This window comes from Aptenodytes patagonicus, chromosome 6, assembly GCF_965638725.1.
Source record: "Aptenodytes patagonicus chromosome 6, bAptPat1.pri.cur, whole genome shotgun sequence".
NCBI lineage: Eukaryota > Metazoa > Chordata > Aves > Sphenisciformes > Spheniscidae > Aptenodytes > Aptenodytes patagonicus.
Window position 1 is genome coordinate 51,748,020 of NC_134954.1, and position 19,187 is coordinate 51,767,206.

The 19,187-nt window shown below is 37.0% G+C and overlaps 1 protein-coding gene across 2 annotated transcripts in view; it reads left to right on the forward strand.

Annotated features, from left to right (window-relative positions):
- Positions 1-18,939, forward strand: part of SP3 (Sp3 transcription factor) — a 35,827-nt gene extending 16,888 nt beyond the window's left edge. For both annotated transcript variants that reach the window (XM_076342593.1, XM_076342594.1), the window contains 3 exons: positions 8,376-8,568; positions 14,706-14,902; positions 17,171-18,939. In XM_076342593.1, coding sequence (XP_076198708.1) covers positions 8,376-8,568; positions 14,706-14,902; positions 17,171-17,487 — 707 coding nt within the window. In that variant the 3' untranslated portion in view covers positions 17,488-18,939. The remainder of the gene's footprint in view (positions 1-8,375; positions 8,569-14,705; positions 14,903-17,170) is intronic.
- Positions 18,940-19,187: the final 248 nt, after the last annotated feature.

Here is a 19,187-nt window from a genome sequence, read left to right on the forward strand (position 1 = left end):
GGAGTATACACAGCTTCTTAACGGACTCATCTGCCTGCTGCCATTGAAGCTTACAGTCATGCCTGTTGATCAACTTATACCAGTTGATAGAGAGTGGGAGTGGTTGGCTATTTGTGGTGGGGACTTCATTCCATTCCTGCCAGAACCTGAAGTCTTTATCATGCTGAAGTAATTTAGCTATTCTAAATTTGGCAAAAAAATTGGCTGACAATTTTCAAGGTAAATAGTTGCCCAAGTGACAACTTACCTGTCCTCTGCTGCTATCTGGTGAGGCTTTGGTCTAACATCTGTTAGGTAAAACAGTCTAAACCCCCAAACAAAAAAAATTAAAAATGGAGTATTTACAGTTTTACTTGCAGGGATGGTTGTTTCAATGTTTTAATGCTTCTGGTGAAGTAGTGCAGAATGCTACTTAAAGCATAGCTTTCTTCTGGCATCTAGAACTTTATAAAAAGTTTTGGCTGGTTTTCAGCATTACACAATTTAGTTTTTTCTCTTTCTTTTTAAGTTCCAGTTTTTAACCTTATTAATTTTACTTTCAGTTATGCAGTTTTTCCTTTTAAGGCATTCTTTATACCAAGCTTTTGAGAGAAGGGCATGGTGTTATTATGAAATTGAATCTGATTATTAAAATGTCTTATGAAATGCATGAAGTAAACTGAAGCAATGATGTTAAGTAAATACTTTCATCTGACAACATCTGTTTTAGGCTATTCCATTTACATTTGAGGCATTTAGTTTGCATGTTGTAAAATCAAAATAGTTAAAAACAGTTCCCCCACTGTTTTATTTTTGATGTGAAAAATTAAATTGGAAACTGACAAATTTAAGTTAGTGCAGGAATTAGAGCTATTTATGTATCAATCTTGTGTAAATAGTTTGCTTTCAGCATGCTTAAATTACATTCCTTGTTTTCTCATCATTTTCAAAGGAAATTAATAAATTGTGGAAGAATTAGACGATCATGCTTCTATGTGTTTCACAATCTTGCTTATAACAACATATAGTAAATTATCTCACTTCAAGTATAAGAAAGTTTGCATAACTTTAGTTTGATTATTTTTTTAATGCACTATCTGCTGCTATGGAATAGAATTGCATTTTTTCTTCAAATCCTTGAAAAAATTGAATTGTCCCATCCTTCCTCTGTGTCTGTACGTCATGTGCTTTTCTGCTCTGTGTTCCAAAACAGCTCAGAGTCTAATTCATTTTCTTACAGCCCATGGTGGTGAGGTGAAACTTTGTTGTGTGTATGTTACTCTTAAGTGAATATTCTGTCATGTATGCCGAGTGTCTGGTGATGCAACTTAGATTCTCAAGGTTAAGGAGGTTAGCCTGAGTTATCTTAGGCTCAGGTATCCTCAGGATGCTCAAAAAAGAATATATTGCCCAGTTTCAGGTACTCATTCCTTTTTCATTTTTCAAATACCCTTTTTACAAGATACTCCTGAAGCAAAAGGAAAACTCTCATACTGTGGGGATGTATGGCAAGTATCCATTAAGTGAAAGAGGCAAGGGATTTTACTTCCAGTACTGCTTCAACTTAAAATGAAGGCTGGAAACTCATCTTCTGTCTTTTTGCAGTCTCAGCACTTTAGGTCCATTGTTTCAGGTTCTGTGCGGTTTTCTTGCCTTTTGAACCTCCTGGCAGGATCACATGCTTTGGTTCTGATCTCTCAAGCTAACTTGTCAGTGCATCTGGCTCATAAAAAGTATCTGAAGTTTCTACCAAGGACAACTGCAGTCTTTTCATAATGCCAGGAATGCTCACCAGGATCCTAGTTGTGATTACCGTCTTGAAGATAAGGCTGGGTTGTAGATGGATTGTCTTTCCCTACTTGTAGAAGACACGTTTTTTCAAAAGGTAGTAATTTTTAAGGACAAAAGGGGTAAAAAAATACACATTGTCAATGACATGTCCTCATTATTTATCATACAGAAATGATAGTTCTCAATCTGCATTTAAACTTCATGTCAGTTTTTAGTCCATGTACTCCATGTATGTTTTGTACTTCATTTTTCTTACTCAAAATGTTTTACTGTATCCTAAGAAGTCATTTCCTGTGCAGAACTCTCAAGTGTATTATATCAGCAATGGTGTCATCATTGATTTAAAAAAAAAAATTTACTTTTGAATCTAATTGTTACCATAGTCCCATTTTGAGTGGCATTAATTCTTTCCCTACTTCTTTGAGTCTTTGTTTACCCTTTTTCAGTATTATCACAGTGCTAGCTTTTTTCTAACCCACTGGAGCATTTGCACGGTCAAAGGCTTGCAGCATTAAAACTGCAGAGAGGTCTTCAGCCTTCTCTTAAAATTATTGAATGAAAATTATCGTAGTCTGTTGATTTATTAAGTCTTTATTTCAGTAGCTGTTTTTACATCTTCCTGACTTACTGTCAATGCGAAGCTTTTCATTCTTATGCAGTGATAGGACCATTATTTGGCTTTTACCTAAATACAGAACAGAAATACTTACTGGACAGTTGTGCCTTCCTGAATTACTGCTGACAATTCTGTTGTTTGACCCTAGCAGCAATCTAATACTATTTTATGTAGGAATACTTAACCCTGCTGGTCACAGAATTCTCTGTGTCCTCCTGCTTTCCTTACCTATTTCTGCAGTTCCTGACTACTTCTGTATCAAGCATGATCAACTTTTCTTCCCCCTTTCTAGTTATCCCCTCTTATATTTTCAACTATGGTAAAAAAGGAAAAAAATAAGGGCATGCTGCAGCAGGCATTACTGTCCATAAGAATCCAAAATTTTGAGAATCTGTAGACAGCACATCTCAAAGAACTGCAGTTACTGTAGGGTAAGTAACTGTTTTTTGATGCATAATATGTGTTGTGGTATCACTGGCTTAAGTACTTTTGTGATTCAAATTTTTAAATAATCGGCTTAGAATAATGCATAGGATCACTTGGAAATACAGTATGTGGCACTTCTTGCAAGAAAAAAAATCTATAGCTGTGTTTTTAATCATTTTGCTGGTACTGCATAAATATTCAGTACTATGAGGTCCTGCTCTTAGACTTGTACACAACAGTTGTTTTCCTCAGAAACCTAAAATCCGATTTACAGTTATTGAAACTACATGACAGTCTTTCTTCTGAGTTAGGTTCACAGGTATTTCAAGATGACAGTCTGTAGTGTATCTTCTGTTGCCTTGTAATTTATTACATAATAAAAATGCCTAAATTCACACTTAAGTTTTGGGGGACAAATCAGAGTAGAAGTCATCAACCTTGTTGAGTTTCCTGTCTGAAAGACTTGCACAGCTGGCCAACTAGTAGTGAGAGTTTAATTTAGATAGTTTAGTTTAGGAAGTTTAGTTTAGATGGGAATGAACAAGGACAGTGTCTAAGAAATTTGAACATCTTTATTAAAGCTTCCTCACATCCAGAGATTAAGGCAAGATGAGTCAAGATACTGAGGGAAAGTGGGTTGCACTGCACAGAAAACTGAAAGCAAAATTAACAAGAGAAGATGGAAAGGAGATGGGAATTCACATCTGTTTTCTTGGGAGAGGCGGGAAGGGAAGCATCTATTTGGAAAAATAAATGAATAGGCATGGCTGATTAAAAGACGTTGAAACTGCAGACAGTCAATTTGTGATGCTGTGAGGAAATTGGTGTGAAAGTATGTGCAGTGCTGCTGCAAATCTGTTTTCAGTTGAAAGACTGTATTTCTGCTTTTCACATCAGGAACTTGTAAAGCTTAGCTGAAGTAAAAAGGTTGGGTGGCTTTCAGCATCTAGGAAAAGCCGCTAAACCAGAAGCCTGCAGTTTGGAAACAGTTACAGGCAACGCTGAGAGTGCCTTTATGTGACATTCTGCAGAGGCAGATATATCAAAAAATTCAAGTGGTGGCATAGTCCTCAAATGAAGCGGTTTTGCACTGCATCCTCCTCCCTTCTCAGTTTATCTCTGTTTCTATGGCTGTTGGGTAAACTAACAACTTTTCTCATAGATGAAGAAAACAGCATTTTCTTAAAGTCCTAGTTGAAACAGACCAAGATAGAACATGAAGCTTAACTGATGCGTTCATCTGATACATGGTGAAGTACGTAAATGACCTGGCTGTATCAGTGGGCAGCAGTAATTCTCTCCTCACTAGATTATAGTTGAAATGTGCTCAAGAATAGTTTAAGCTGCATTTACATCTGCATAGTTTCATCCTGTCAGTTTAGTTATTCTTCTCTGAAGTGCTTTAAGCAAATCTCTTCGTTACTGCTTTTATTTGCCAAATACACTTAAACTTGCTCCATATTGTAGCCAGCGCTGGGCTTTCTGTGACTATGAAATGCTACCTTTGGAACAAAATTGTGCACCAAGATCCCAGTTTCCATCCTTTAGAGGAAAGCAAAACCTAGAACAAATCTAGCTCATTGGATACCAGGAAGAACTTGAACAGAATAGATGGTTTTCAGAATCTGTAGGCAGTTTGAAACAGTATCTTTGTCTGAATTTCCCCTTCATACTTACCTAGTACTATGTCTTGAACTTAATTAAGAAGTAAGGGCATATCAAAATTTGAAAGCATGAAAATAAAATAGTAGTAAAGAAAATGTAACCTTCGTTTAGCATGTGTTTAATTGGTAGAAAACAAAAGTTGCCTCAAATTTACCAGTGTTTGCATCAACTTGTCATGTCTTTGGGGATTACGTACATTTTTTTTAGGTCCAATTTTTTGCAGAGTATGTGTAAAACCTAATATTCTGTCAGTTGAGACTGAATTAGAACAGAGCACATCCAGAGGAACGCCAAGGGAGAAATGCAGAGTTGTTGCTATTTGTATGAATTTGTATAATCTCCAGTTCCATTGCATTGGAGAAGACTCTTTTGCTCTTCTCCATGGTTTGCTCCTTCTACTCCTTCATTTTCTTACTGTTGTCTAAATTACAGTGGCACCCCTTCCTCCCCCCCAAAAATAGTGGTGGAATTTTCCCTCATCTCTTGCAATAATGTAAAACCTACTTGGAGGGCAACAGACTCATTATTTCTAAGGACCTTGTTAAGTCAATCAGATTCACTGTGGGATTTGATACAATCCACCCTCCACTATACTACATCCTGGACAGGCTAGATAAACACTTCATCTTTTGATATTTCTTTTAATTTTGTTTTATTTAAAGTATAATCTACATAACTAAGTATTAAAAAGTCCTGTCTGTAAATTGCCAGTTTACATTGTACTTTTCTGTGTGCCTGGAGTAGAAGATGGTCCTTCTGAGGAATACCTAAAGCAATAGCTACACTTTCTGCCTTGCCAAGATAACCAGGAAACACAGCACAAAATTACAAACCGAGTACTACTTTGACTTCATTTCAGTTTTGCATTTTTTTAAAATAATAATATAAACTATTGTATGTCTATGCAAATTGTTATTTTCTCCAGTATCCTCAACTCTTAGGAGTATTTTGTCTGTCCCTCTTTTTTTGTCCAAATAATTTTCGCATTTATGCCTCCACCATTATAAAACTATTATGAGCCTTTGTGCTGCTGCAATAATGGTGGTGATTGGGAGGAACTGGGAATAGAGAGATACTGATGAAAAAAGTGGAAGGAACTCATGATGAAAGTTTGCAAAATGGAACAAACATTGCATGAGTTGAAGGTGGAAAGTCCTGGTTACTGCTGTGCAGTAATAGACATTCTAGACACGTTTCTATTGTTAGGTGTATCACTGTTATTAGAGTGTGACTTTGAGGTGTCAGTATAACAGGAGAAATCATATGTTGTATGGAATGTTTGACTTCAGTAGTGGAGTTGGGTCTTGGCAGCGCAGATCCATAACCCTAATTTGATCCATTCATCTTTGCTAGGACATGTTGATATCTCTTTTGAAGTATGTGTATGCAGTGCTAACTGGATTCAGCTACTGAGTTTACAAACTCACTATATGCCAGTGTCTAATGTTAGTAAGATCATAATGAAATTATCTTCTTAATACAGTGTTTTATTTTATTAACATTACTTTAATCCTTATTTTAAATAAAAACAATTTATGCAATGTATGTTTTGTGGAACATTTGATTGGTAAAAGAATATTGAGTATGATGCATAACATATCCAGTCCTAAAGAGCTGCTTGGAGGCTTGAATTGGCCTGTGCTGGCAGCCTTGCCACTTTGCTGTATTTAAATTCCTATTATGTGCCCTGTTGAATAAGAGTAAATCAGGCTTTTGTATTTTTGTAAAATTCTTGTAAGTGAACGTATTAGTATACTTAACAGTATCCAATTTGAAAGATCAATTCTATAACTCTTTGTATGTTGTATAGCGTTTTCATTTTTGCTTATGCAAAATGAATTTTATATATAACATGTATATACAAATTATTACGGATAATAAAATTATTTCATAGGGAAGGCTCAGAAAATGACTTAATTTGGTAGGAAAGAGAGTTTGGTGGCTAATGCAGAAGACTAGAATTCACCACAGAGGTTTTCTAGGTCTTCACATGAAAGATACTTGTTACGTTGCTGTCTGAAATGGTGAACTTCTTATGGTAACAGTGAAGCTCAGTGTGCAGGTGATTTTGGACAAGCTTACCACAGTAGTTCTGCTGGATGTTACCACATTCGTAAAGCATCTGCAAAAGTGAGCGTGCTAGCTCCTGAATTCCCACTGCTCAGAGCCTGTCCTATTCATGCAAACTTAATTTCTAGCATTGACTTTTGCAGCCAAACCAGATAAATGTTCTAGACTTCCCTGTTTCTGACCTGGAATTCTCTTCCCAGTGCAGTGGTTTCCTGGAGTATTATTTTGACTTTAGTTACATCAGTGATGTAGTTTACAGCACAGTTCCGCAAATGGTTATACATGTGCAAGTAAAAGGAAGGCAAACTGTGGTGTTGGGAAAGACAGGACTTAGACTTTATTAGCACCAAGCAAATTTTTGTGTGTAGCTACATCCTTTGTCTCTAAACAGATGAATGTAGACCAGCTAACTATTACTCTTTACATGTTTTATCGTTAATTTCTTTCCTGATCTCTATTGGGACAGGATGCTGTTTATGATCTGACCCAGCACAGTTTTTCTTATGTTTTATCATGCAATCTGTGCAGCTTTGTCTTCATTACACAGATGATGGCTGATGCACTGACTCCCAGAAAGAATTTAGAGTGGCCACAGTGCTCAGTTAAGGTTTCAGTGTTTGAGTAGGGTTTGAGTTAAGGATAAAAAAATCTACACGATAACTGAGTTTGTTCTGCAGAGAAAGCAGTCTCTTAAATACATCCAGAAAGACACACAGCTTTTAGGTTGAAGCTTCAACAAAAGAAAAAAAAAATAAAATGATGGTTTGCTTATTAGTTTGTGCTAGTGGGTAATAATTTTTACTGAAAAAAAAAATACAGGTAAACTACTCTGCTGTACCAAAGAAGGGGCTGGGGTTCAGCTTTCTAAAATGATCTATAGAAACTGTCTTTTTTTGAAATCCAGACTTGCAGACTTTCAGCTCGTTGGGAATCCAGAATAGTGTCTGAATGGAAAAATGTTCCTATCAAAATGTAAATTTGTTAAAATAGTTGTTGTTTCACAGTGTACTGTGATGCTGTAATTAGTTCTTGGATTAGATTGAATGAATGCTCTGTAGGGAGAGGGTACACATACTTGCAAATGTTCATCCTATGAGGATAACTTAAGAGGCTTTTTTGCATCTATGAAACTGCAAAGATCTATTTTGACTACTAGCTCATCAAAACATTAAAGTGGTTCGTGTGTTGCTTATCTCACTCTAACGCTGAATAGCATTCCTCCCTAAATGTTTTCTTCTCTATGTATAGTGGAAAAGGCATAAATTTGAGGTGAGAAGGGGAAAATGGAACAAAGGCATGAATTTTTTTTTGTTTTCCTTAGATATCTTGGTCTTTCTTAGGTCAAAACCTTTTATTTAATTGATTTCTCATATTACTTTATATATCACTGTGTATACTGAAATCTTCTGAAGATCATAGAGAAAGGCTGTTTCTACTACATGTCACACTAATTGAGAAATCCTGCAGAAACATAAATGGCTACTCAGGATCATTTTTTTCAACCTCTGTCCAACCTCTTGTTCCTCAGTTTTTCCCAAGTTTCAAGCAAGCAAAATCCTCCTGGTGACAGCATTCCCTACCAAGAACAGTTCAAACTTAAACTTTAATACTTCGTTATAGCTTTTCTTCAACTTTGAAATGTATAGTAAGATAAACTTTTTAAATACGTTACAGGTTACAAGGGCACAGAAGCAATGTCGGTATGCACTAAAGGTTGTTGACTTTTGACTGACATAGTGCTCTCAACCGTAAAAAGATTTGATCATTATGGTTTCCTTCTTTCTATTTAATGGGCTACTTATGTATCTGTGTTTGTTCTTTTCCTCAGATATTAGGATTAAAGAAGAGGAGCCTGATCCAGAAGAGTGGCAGCTCAGTGGTGATTCTACACTCAATACCAATGATCTAACACATTTGAGAGTACAGGTGGTAGATGAGGAAGGGGACCAACCACATCAAGAGGGAAAAAGACTGCGACGAGTAGCTTGCACGTGTCCCAACTGCAAAGAAGGTGGTGGAAGGTATGTAACATTCAGTGTCATATAATGCATGTAATGATGAAAACAAATAATGAGTGAGGAAAAAAGGAGCCTTAGTTAACAGCAGTTGTCTGCAGTGAGGGAAAACTAGAGGCTTATGCAAAAGAGCTTATGCAATAAAGGACTGCCACCTTTATTTCTCGGTTTGCAGATGAACAGGCAGATTATTCCATCCTCTCTGAGTTACTCCATTAAGATTAATTGGAAAAATCTGGAGTTAGATGCCACCTAGTACAAGTGAGGGGGATAAAACATTGCCGTAAATAATATGAAAATGAAATATTTTGGAATATGCACATCCGTGATTGGCTTCCTATCATATGTCAAGGACTTGATTAAATCCTGTGTTCCTGCATTTCCTCACTGATTGAGCATTTTTTTTCCATAGTTTGATTGCTTTAGAGTGTTACAAAAATACAGTTATCCTGGTTTTCTTATTCACTGGTTTCCTAAGAAAAACAAGGTTTGTATAATAACTCTAAATACCAAATTTTGAATTGACTGTTTTCAGTCAAAGTTAGTGAAGATTTGGCTAACAAAGAGGTACTAAGTTCCAATTTGTATAAAACTTCAGGGCTGCATAAGTAGCCATGTTTTATTATGCTACATCTCATGAAAGTGTTCTTCAGCTTTTTGTTACTATAAAGATTTTATTCTATTCCAAAACACTTCCTCTTAAACATCTCGATTATGGATATGAGAGAGGAGGTGGGGATAATAGGCTGCCTTTTACAAGTGAAAATATTTAGGTGTGTTTGTGCTTGATATAATTGTGCAGGGGCTTCTTTCCAGTACGCTAAAATTTGTCCATTTGGATAGTAGTTTCTTCTCTAAAATGGAAGTCTGATTTATATGAGAACTATAGTGTAAATTACTGAGTTCTCTTTAAAGAACCTGTCAGTGTCCTATGGCTCTAAGAGTTCTAAGAGTCCTGACTGAATATGTCTATTGTCAAGACTTTTGTGGTTTTTTGCTGTATATTCTAGATACCTTCTTTGCAAGCACAGAGAGGTAATTTACTCGGCATGGCTGCCTAAGATATATTGAGTGTTTAAAACAAAAACACTTTCATACATTTACATCACGAATGACGCTAGTGATAATATCTGCAGTTAAGGTTATATAGCATCTTTGTCCATCAACTTGTTAAATTGTTAAATTCCTATGTGTAGTTCACTGAAACCTGGCACAGACATTTCTAAGTTCTTGGTGAACCTTGGCTCTGCCATGAAGATCTGCCCAAAGTACACCCTGGGTTGACATTTGCTTCAGTCTGGGAGAAAACCCTGAAAATGTGATTTGCACTGTCCGTACTCTTAGGAAACATAGAGATTTCACATGTTGCATCTTCCTCGTGCTCTATTCCAAACTACAGAGACTTTAATTTGGAGACATCTTTACTTTAAAATCCTCTTCCTCCTAAGCAGAGTTGCTTAGGAGGAAGCGGACCAAATTTTAAAGTCGAAGCCCCAGAGAGATCTTTTTGAGAGATGGTTTTGATGAAGTCTGGAAAAGGGTGTAGTCTGACTGAAACTCACATATGGGAATTTGGGAAGGAGTTGAGTAAGAGCTAGGACAGAGTTTAGATAGGTGAGTATCTGAAATCCACTGTAAAGGAAGGACTGGACACATCAACTGTACAAAGTAAGTAGGAAAAGTAGGACAGGAAGTCAGGATGTGAGACGACTGGAATAGAAACAGGATAATGAAGGAGACAATGGTGGGCAAACAGAAAAAGAGTGAAAGTGCCTACAGTTGCTAGAGCAACTTTCCCACTGGAATGTAGAATTCCTTCAGAGTCTAGCAAAAAGGAGTAAGCCCACTTGGAGAAATATTTTCCTTCTCCCTCTGATACATGTTGATCATCTTCCGTAGCTGCTGCAGTTACTTGTTTATCTCTAGTGCTGTAATTCTGAGTTTTGATTTGTCTTTCAACTCTGCTGATGACTTGTGGAGTTTCAGACAACAGGACATTTGCTTTTATATATTTTTTTCAGATAGCGTTCACAATTCTTAAAATGATGTTAAGCTTGCAAAATGGAAAACTTGGAAGTTGGCAAATGCTGAAGTTAAGATGTCCTGGGCAAATTTAATTTAATCCCTTGTGCATATACATTATCATTTGGTTTCTAATTACATGACTGCATACTATTTTTTTCATATGACCCCAGTGCCATTCAGTGGATGGGATGGATGATGCACAGGGAGTGAATCAGGGCTCTGTAATGATTGGCACCTGCTTCACTTATTGCAGAAATTGGAAGGCATTTAGGGGATGAGATACGGGACTGCAGCAACAGGGCTCTCAAGTTTTGGAGGTGTTTGTCTATCCACCCCATCTGCAGAAGCATACTGCAGAAGTACTGAGTTCATTCCTGTAAAGAAGTTGATTGAGCTGAATTGTGAACATCTACAAGTACTCTAAGAAAGTATGTGTCTACTGTATTGAACTTGACACCTCAAGCTGGTGGGTGTTTGACAATTTTGGCCTTAATCTCTTTTGACCTCATATTTGGATGTACGAAATGATTGTACTAGTTCAAGTTCACTACACAGGAGTGTTGCAAGATGATACATTCATTGATGTTTGTGAATTGCTTAGACACTGTGAGTGTTGTGAGTGCCCATGCTGAAGAAAAAAAACCCTGGGGAAATGAATAATTCTGCATTTAAGATAGTACTTAAACAGTATGTCACTAGTAAGACAAGAAAAGCACATTAAATCAGTATGAAAAAGCTGAATGGCATTTCACTCAATGAATACTATCCCTCCTGTGCACTGAATGGGGTAGGAAAAGGTAGTATATGGCTTCATGTATGCAGACTTCATCATAATTTCATCTTTTGTGTAGCCTTAGTTTTGGCATTTCTATGGCAGTACTATGAAAATACTTAAATACTAATTGATTTGAAGACTCCAGTCAAGGAGTAGGCCTGAGTCATATCCTTTTGCTCAGTGGTGATGGTTATTGGCCAGTGCAGCAAGAAAGACCTCTTACCATGACGTGTTAGGGCATAGTGCCACTGTCACAGCTGCAAAGCATCCACATAGAATTTGGCTCATATCCAGTCAGGTTAGAGCACACATGAAGCGAACATGCAGATGCCTATATGAAGCTGTGTAGAATAAATACACTTAGTTACTCATTTACAGTATTCTTGCAGATTTCATTCTGTGAATCCCTAACTTTCCTCTCACTTTGAACTACGGAGTCCGCTAAGGAATTCTGTCACCAATGAAGTGAGGTGCTTAGAACTATGTATGCTACGCCACCTACGCACAGTAAGCTGACCATGAGTTGAACCTTGGTTTCCTTCAGTCTAGACTAAAGGTGCAATTAAGCAACTTCAAATGATTGACTTAGGATCCTGTCTTAAAATTATTTAAGGGAATTTTGGTGTGATTTCCTGTCATTTGTGTCACATTTCTGTACTGTATCTTGCAAAGTTACAAAGTATTTGTACTTATTATTGTGGAGGGGAAGACTATAGTACACTTGGAGAAGCTGTGAGGATGAAATACCAAATACAAAAAAATATTCTATATACAGAAATATGTTCTCAAATGCAGAAATACATTTTGTTATAATAAGCACAGGCTGAGCACATCTTAGGGTTACACGGAGTTGGACAGGCAATTAAAGACACAGGATAGCAGGATCCTGTGGAGAATTCTTTCAGTTACCAAGACTGTGTAATGGAGAAGAGCCATGGGTGTTCCTTTGCCTTGCACCGCAATTGCTGGATGCCTTGAGCCACCAAACAAGAGGACCTGAAGAAGAGCTGTCTAGAACTGAATCATTAGATGAAGGTGAACGTAGAGCCTGAGAACTGTGACTAGTTGTAGTAAGGCAAAAGGAGGAATACAGAAAATTTCTTCCTTGGAGTCCGGGGAGCTGGGCTGATAGATAAATGCCACTGGAAATGTTACAGATACAGTGAGCTTTGTGTGGTGGCCTAGCCATCTGCAGAGGCTGAAAAACTAGAAAAGAAAGGGGGCAATCTAAAGACACTTTGCTAAATGCCTTTGAGATTGGCTGAATGTTCAAAACTTGTGAATATTGAGCTTTTGTGTAGGTGGCATAGTACAAAGTTAAATGCCTGACATTACAGTTAATTTTGCTTTTTAATCTTGGCTTGAGGGAAGGCCATGGAAGAGTGTGAGCCTGACAGTTCAGATGTAGCAAAGGTTACTAAAAATGGATCTTTCAGCTGAGGTAGGAGATGTAAAAAAGGCGATGTTTGTCCTGGTCCAAAGAAATTATCTTCTTTTGGGACATTTGAAAAAGGAAAATTAAGTCAAAAGTACTCTTTCCAAGACTAATAATGGTGGAAGAGTTTAAGATGTCAGGTCAGATGTCAGAGAATTTTTAATTCATGAAATTTATAAACAAGCTGGATAAAACAGGCGGGTGAACTTTCTGTGATGCTAAGGATTGAGGCGTGGCAATAAAACAAAAAAAAATAGATAAGCAGAATCTCTTCTGTCACCATATCCATAGGCTCATGAGGGTCTACTGCTACCACAGCAGGGTCAAAAGCCTTCTGGACTCTCTACTTCTACTGCCATTGAACTTGTTCTGAAGTCAAAACCTACATTGTCATGACAAATAATTAGTATGTAAAAGTGTTAGTTTTCTTTTCTGAGACAAAATGACTAATGAAGCACTATGAATGTCGCTCTATATTGAGACTTCTTAGAAACATTTTCTAGGACTTAATTGGATTTTATCTCCTTACTTTTCTGGACCGTCTGGAGTGTTTTAGGTGCGTATGTGCTTAGGTTGGAATTCCCTTTAGACACTGAGTTTTTAGAGTGAGTTAATTTCTGTGCCTGTTCAGAAATGCTTGCTCCAAGTGCTAGCTCCTTAAAGTGTATATGCATTTTACCCTGAATCCTCATTAGATGTAAACCAGAATTGTTCTGAATGCAGGGATGAGAATCTAGGTCTAATAGTAGCTTGGCAAATCCTCAGCCACTGGACAGTTAAGCAGAAGTTGAGCACCCAAATTAAGGGAAAAAATTGCCCCGGGGAGGCAACTGAAAATTGTATAATTAGTCATGGAGGATGGAGTGCCCAAGACTGTGATTTCAGAATCCACTTAAGCTGTTCTGAGTGAACATTGCTGATGAGTAAGGTGGCCTGATGCTTGGCTGCCTTTTCCAATCTCCTCCCTTGTACCAGCATTTACCATTCACATAGCTGCGTTGTCAGCCAGATCTATTGGAGTGCCCCTTTCAGCAGCACTAAACATTTAAATTGGCTAAAATCAATCATGATGCCCTGCGCTGGCCAGACTGATATCTTTGTCTGGGTCTTCAGAGGCTCTTCTCTCTCTGGTGATTTTTATTTAAACAAAACAAGTTAGACTTTTGTGTTAGGTGCTTCCCCTGAAGCAATCACCTACCATTTCAGTGAGGCAGCATCCTAAAATAGGCATCAAGCTCAGTAGTCTGGATTATACTATCTGTGAATTATGTGTTCATTTTGATGGATTTTTTTTCTTCTGAAATACCAAGGAATTAATTTAAATGTCAGCAAGATCAGCTGTTTCACTGCCACTCCTTTTAGTGGAAATATTCAGGTTAGTATGCTTGTCCTCCAACCCCAAACTGCTTCTCAGGTTTCCCCAAGATGCCAAAAGTCCCATCTGTTCTCTTCCCAGTTGCCAAAATCTCTAGTTTCCGTTTTGGCAATTGTAGTCATTTGTGTTTTTCTTTGCCAAAACTGTCTTTGGTATGGTAAAAACTGAAACTGGGAGAAATTTAAAATATGGGCACTTCAGCATCAAAGTAGTACAAACTGCTGTAAGGACTGTATTTCCAACTTCATATACATGTATGCTTGCTAAAGATTACTCTTCTATCATTTAAATTTCACATGCTGTTGAATTTATAGTTTGTTGCAGAATTGGGATAGCATTATAGAATTTAGTTCCAGCTTCTTATGGAGTGTACTGGACTCTGATTGTATTTGAAACAAAAATGGGAGGCTGCTCAGGTTTGTTTGCAGATCTATTAGTATGTGTAACCCCACTTATATGTATGACCAGTATTTAGGAGGAATGTATTAGAATGAATAACTTCTCTTTTTTTTTTTTTTTTTTTTTTTTAACAGAGGCTCCAACTTGGGAAAAAAGAAGCAACACATTTGTCACATACCAGGGTGTGGCAAAGTATATGGGAAAACTTCACATTTGAGAGCTCATCTCCGCTGGCATTCTGGAGAGCGTCCATTTGTTTGTACTTGGATGTTCTGTGGCAAAAGGTTCACTCGCAGCGATGAGCTTCAGCGACACCGAAGGACGCACACAGGTTTTCAGTCTTTGATTCTGGTGCATTTAACTAAAGACGTGTCATGGAGAGGGCTTGTATAAATAACTTCTAAGAGGAGAACAGATCTTTGTATTGGATTGATTTTAATGTAGTGTGACTTTTCTAAAATCAGCTAATACTTAGAGCTGTGTATACACTTTGGTTTCTTTAGTAGGTCTGAGGAGGAAAATCAGCTACCTTTTTTGATTCAGAACTGACATTTAAGCTAATATTTAATATAGCTTAATCAGAATACTTTGATTCAGGTTCAGCAGTGCATTTCATTTGTTTGAACCAGATTAGAACTGTTGTTCCAGCTTAAAACTTCAATAACTTTCTCTCATTTTAAAAAAGAAAAATAAAAATAGGGGGCTAGATGTCCAAGAGATTAGATGTCATTCACAAAATCAAGGAAGAGCATGTGATGGTGCATCATTCTATATCTTCTAGTTTCATGGTTAGACCACCCGTTAGGGACTCCAGGTTCACATTTCTCCTTTTGTCTACTACAAAAAAAAGAAATTAGTCTAGATCTTCCACCTTTTCAAGGAGCAGTTTGTTTCAAATCTATTGTCTGTATACCTATTTTCCTACAAACTGAACCCGTAATTACATTCTACAGGATGCTTACCTTTTAAAATTAGACTATTTGAAAAACCTAATGACAATAGATAATTTATGTGCTTATCAGCATTTACATTGCTTAGAAAACTGTCTTTGCAATGTGTATGAAAAATACTTCATGTTTTGTACCTAGTGGTGTGCTTTTGTCAGACACGTTGGATGCTTGAACCCAAGCTGGGATGTTATGGTCTGTCTGGATGGACAGCCAGATGGGTTTAAAAAAAAGAGGCCGGTTGAATGATCCAGCTCAGAGGGTATGGTTAATGGCTCCTAGTGTACCTGCATACCAATAAAAAGTAGAGAACTGCAGGGATCTATCCTTTGACCTGTTTTAACATCTTTTATTACTGACCTGGAGGAGGCAACAGAGTGCACGCTTCTTACGTTTGCGGATGACACCAAACTGTGGCGACTGGTCAATGCATTTGAGGGCAAGGCTGCTATTCAGAGGGACTCAGGCTGAAGGAATAGGCTGACAGGAACCTTATGAAATTCAGCAAGGATAAACGCAATGCACCTGGGATGGACTTAACCCTTGCAGCAACACAGACTAAGCACTGACTAGTTGGGAAGCAGCTCTACTGAAAAGTACCTGGGAGTCTTGATGGACAACAAGAACATGAGGAAGAGCCAGCAGCAAAGATGACCGGGGCTGTATCAACAGAAGCAGAGACACTAGTTCTAGGGAAGTGATTATCCCCTTCTTCTCAGCACTGGTTAGACTGCATCTAGAATATTGCATCTAGTTTTCAGCCCCCAATATAAGAAAGACATTGATCAACAGGATTGAGTTCACTAAAGGGTGACCAAGATGATCAGGAAGCTGGAGCATTTGCCTTATGAGGAGAGGCTGTAGGAACTGGGCTTATTCAGCTGCACAAAGAGAAGAGTAAGGGCAGGGGGGAGCTTAATAGCAACCTTCTAGTACTTGCAAGGCCACCATTAAGAAGACAAAGACAGACTTTTCATGGTGGTACATTGGTGGGAGGATGAGAGACAACAGACGTAAGTTGAAACAGGAGAGGTTCAGACCAGATATAAATACAAACTTTTTCATTGTGAGGACAGCCAGGCACTGGAACAGGATGCCCAGAGAGTTTCTGCAGTCTCCATCCTTAAAGGTTTTCAAGACCAAACGGGACAAATTCCTGAGCAACCAGGTCTGACCTCATAGCTGACCCTACTTAGAGAGAGATCATACTAGAGACCTCCAGAGGTCCCTTCAAATCTGAATTCCTGTGATCTTGTCTGTCGGTCTCAAGTGTGATTCTGCAGGAGCTCATATGGTCTTCCCTGTCCATCATTCTGCAGGTTTTGTTCTCCTCTTTAAAAGTTATTTATTGGTGGTAATTGCAGTGAAACTTAGCAGCCTGAGGAAATGAGAGGGTAATATTCTTTAGCTTGCCTGAAAGGTCTCTTCAAACTCGGTGAGATACAGTAAAATAAATCAATTCTTTTAAAGGATTTGTATGGGTGTCTAGAAATTTAATGCAAAAGTTTATCATGTTGGATCGCTTTTTTTTTCAGTGTAGATTTTGTTAGAATTCTGACTCTTAAAGGCAGTAAGTTATCTCAGTTTTTGGTGTACATGTGACATTTTTAATGTTTTTGAAAACATTTCTGTTTTCTTCTCTTCTGTGACAGGTGAGAAGAAATTTGTCTGTCCAGAATGTTCAAAACGCTTTATGAGAAGTGACCACCTTGCCAAACACATTAAAACACATCAGAATAAAAAAGGTATTCACTCTAGCAGTACAGTCCTGGCATCAGTAGAAGCAACACCTGATGATACTTTGATTACTGCAGGAGGAACAACACTTATCCTTGCAAATATTCAACAAGGTTCTGTTTCAGGAATAGGAACTGTTAATACATCTGGCACCAGCAATCAGGATATTCTTACCAACACTGAAATACCTTTACAGCTTGTCACAGTTTCGGGAAACGAGACAATGGAGTAAATATTACACAAGATACCTATTAATTGTGGTTATTTTTATACAGTAGTGAGAAGAATATTGTTCCTAAGTTCTTAGATATCTTTTTATTGATGTGCAAAAATTTTTGGATTGACAGTAACTTGGTTATACATGACACTGAAATGCCTTACTTTGTATGATATTCCATAGTATATTAAAATGGTAAAATTGCATGGGTTTTGTAGGTACTTTTGGAATCTAGAAGAGATGAAATTTTACCAAGTTATATTAAAAAAAAAAAAAAGAATTTAACGATGGAAATGGTAGTCTAACCAAATGCATCAATCCTGTGTGGTTTAGTGTAAAAAAAAATGAGAACATGTTGGTATTTATCTATTGTAAGATAAAAGAAGTTGATGGGTGAAAAGAAATCATGTTATGATAAAAGAAATTTTGTAATTTTCTTGATGACTGGAATTTTTATTATGCATAACTGACAAATCAAGTTTCCAAGCAAATGTTACATAGTGTAGGCTTTACTTAGCTCATCAACTTGTCATTTTGAAGCTAATTATTTTAATTAGGTTAACTATGTACAATATTTTAAGCATTACTCTTGTAAGATTTTGAAAACTACATTTTAACATGGAACTCTAGGGATAGTCACCTTTTAAATCCTATTGAAAAGCCATGTTTAAGATTTAATTTGCCAAAATGATGTCTTGTTAATATTCTTTCAATAACCAAGGTGGGCAATATAACCAATGTTTAAAAAGCTTAAAATGTTAAAAAAAAAAAAAAATGTATAGGTTGAGGCATTTGGGTGGTAAGGCAAATGTTATAGTGAAGTATATCCCTTCTTTTGAACATTGGAGGACCAAAAATAAGGTGTATTGCGTCTCAGCAGTGATTTTAATCAAATCTTTTTCCAAAAAAACATCTGTCTGCCAGGGCCTTAAAAGCCATCATGTAAATTACCAGTAAAATATAACATATGCAAATACAATAGAAAAATCACTTCCATATTGACAGTACTCCCAAACATATGGATATAGTCATAGTGAACTAGGGGTTTTATGAGGTTTTTATTTGTTTGTTGTTTAGTTTTTGGTTAGTCAATCTGCATTTAAATATCAGCCATCTTTCCTTTTTTGCTTCTTCCCTTAAAAATTGTATGTATCCAGTACATTTAACTGATAAACATATATGTTTTTTATTATGCTGAATTTTCTTTTTATTTTTTAATTACTGTTTATATTTTCAATTATAGAAAAATGTACAAAATGAAGTTATATAGCCAGTCTGTAAGTGCTATACCATTTTCAAAAAATGTACAACAATAATTACTGCAGTTCACCTATTTACAAACATTTGGAAATCTGTTCATTTGTTATTCTTAAAACCACCTCAAATTTAAAGGCTACCTTATTGTACGTTTAAAGTGTATTATAACAGTGTGGTAGTTAATAAAACACTATTTTTTTTTTCTTTTGACTTGAGTTTACTGTACTTCTTGTTAACTAACAAGGTGTAATTTCATAGCCTGAGATGTTTTATTATTTTGTGCTAGATGGCGGGAAGTAGAAAACGCGTTTCCTTTCCTTATGGGCAAGGAGATGGTAATACACCACCTCCTTGCTCTCAAAAAAACCCCCACCTGTATGTGCATGGACATGCAGGTGCCATATACTTTGCTGGTGTAGTGGTAACTTTTTTGACCTTATGCTGAGCAGGGCACGAAG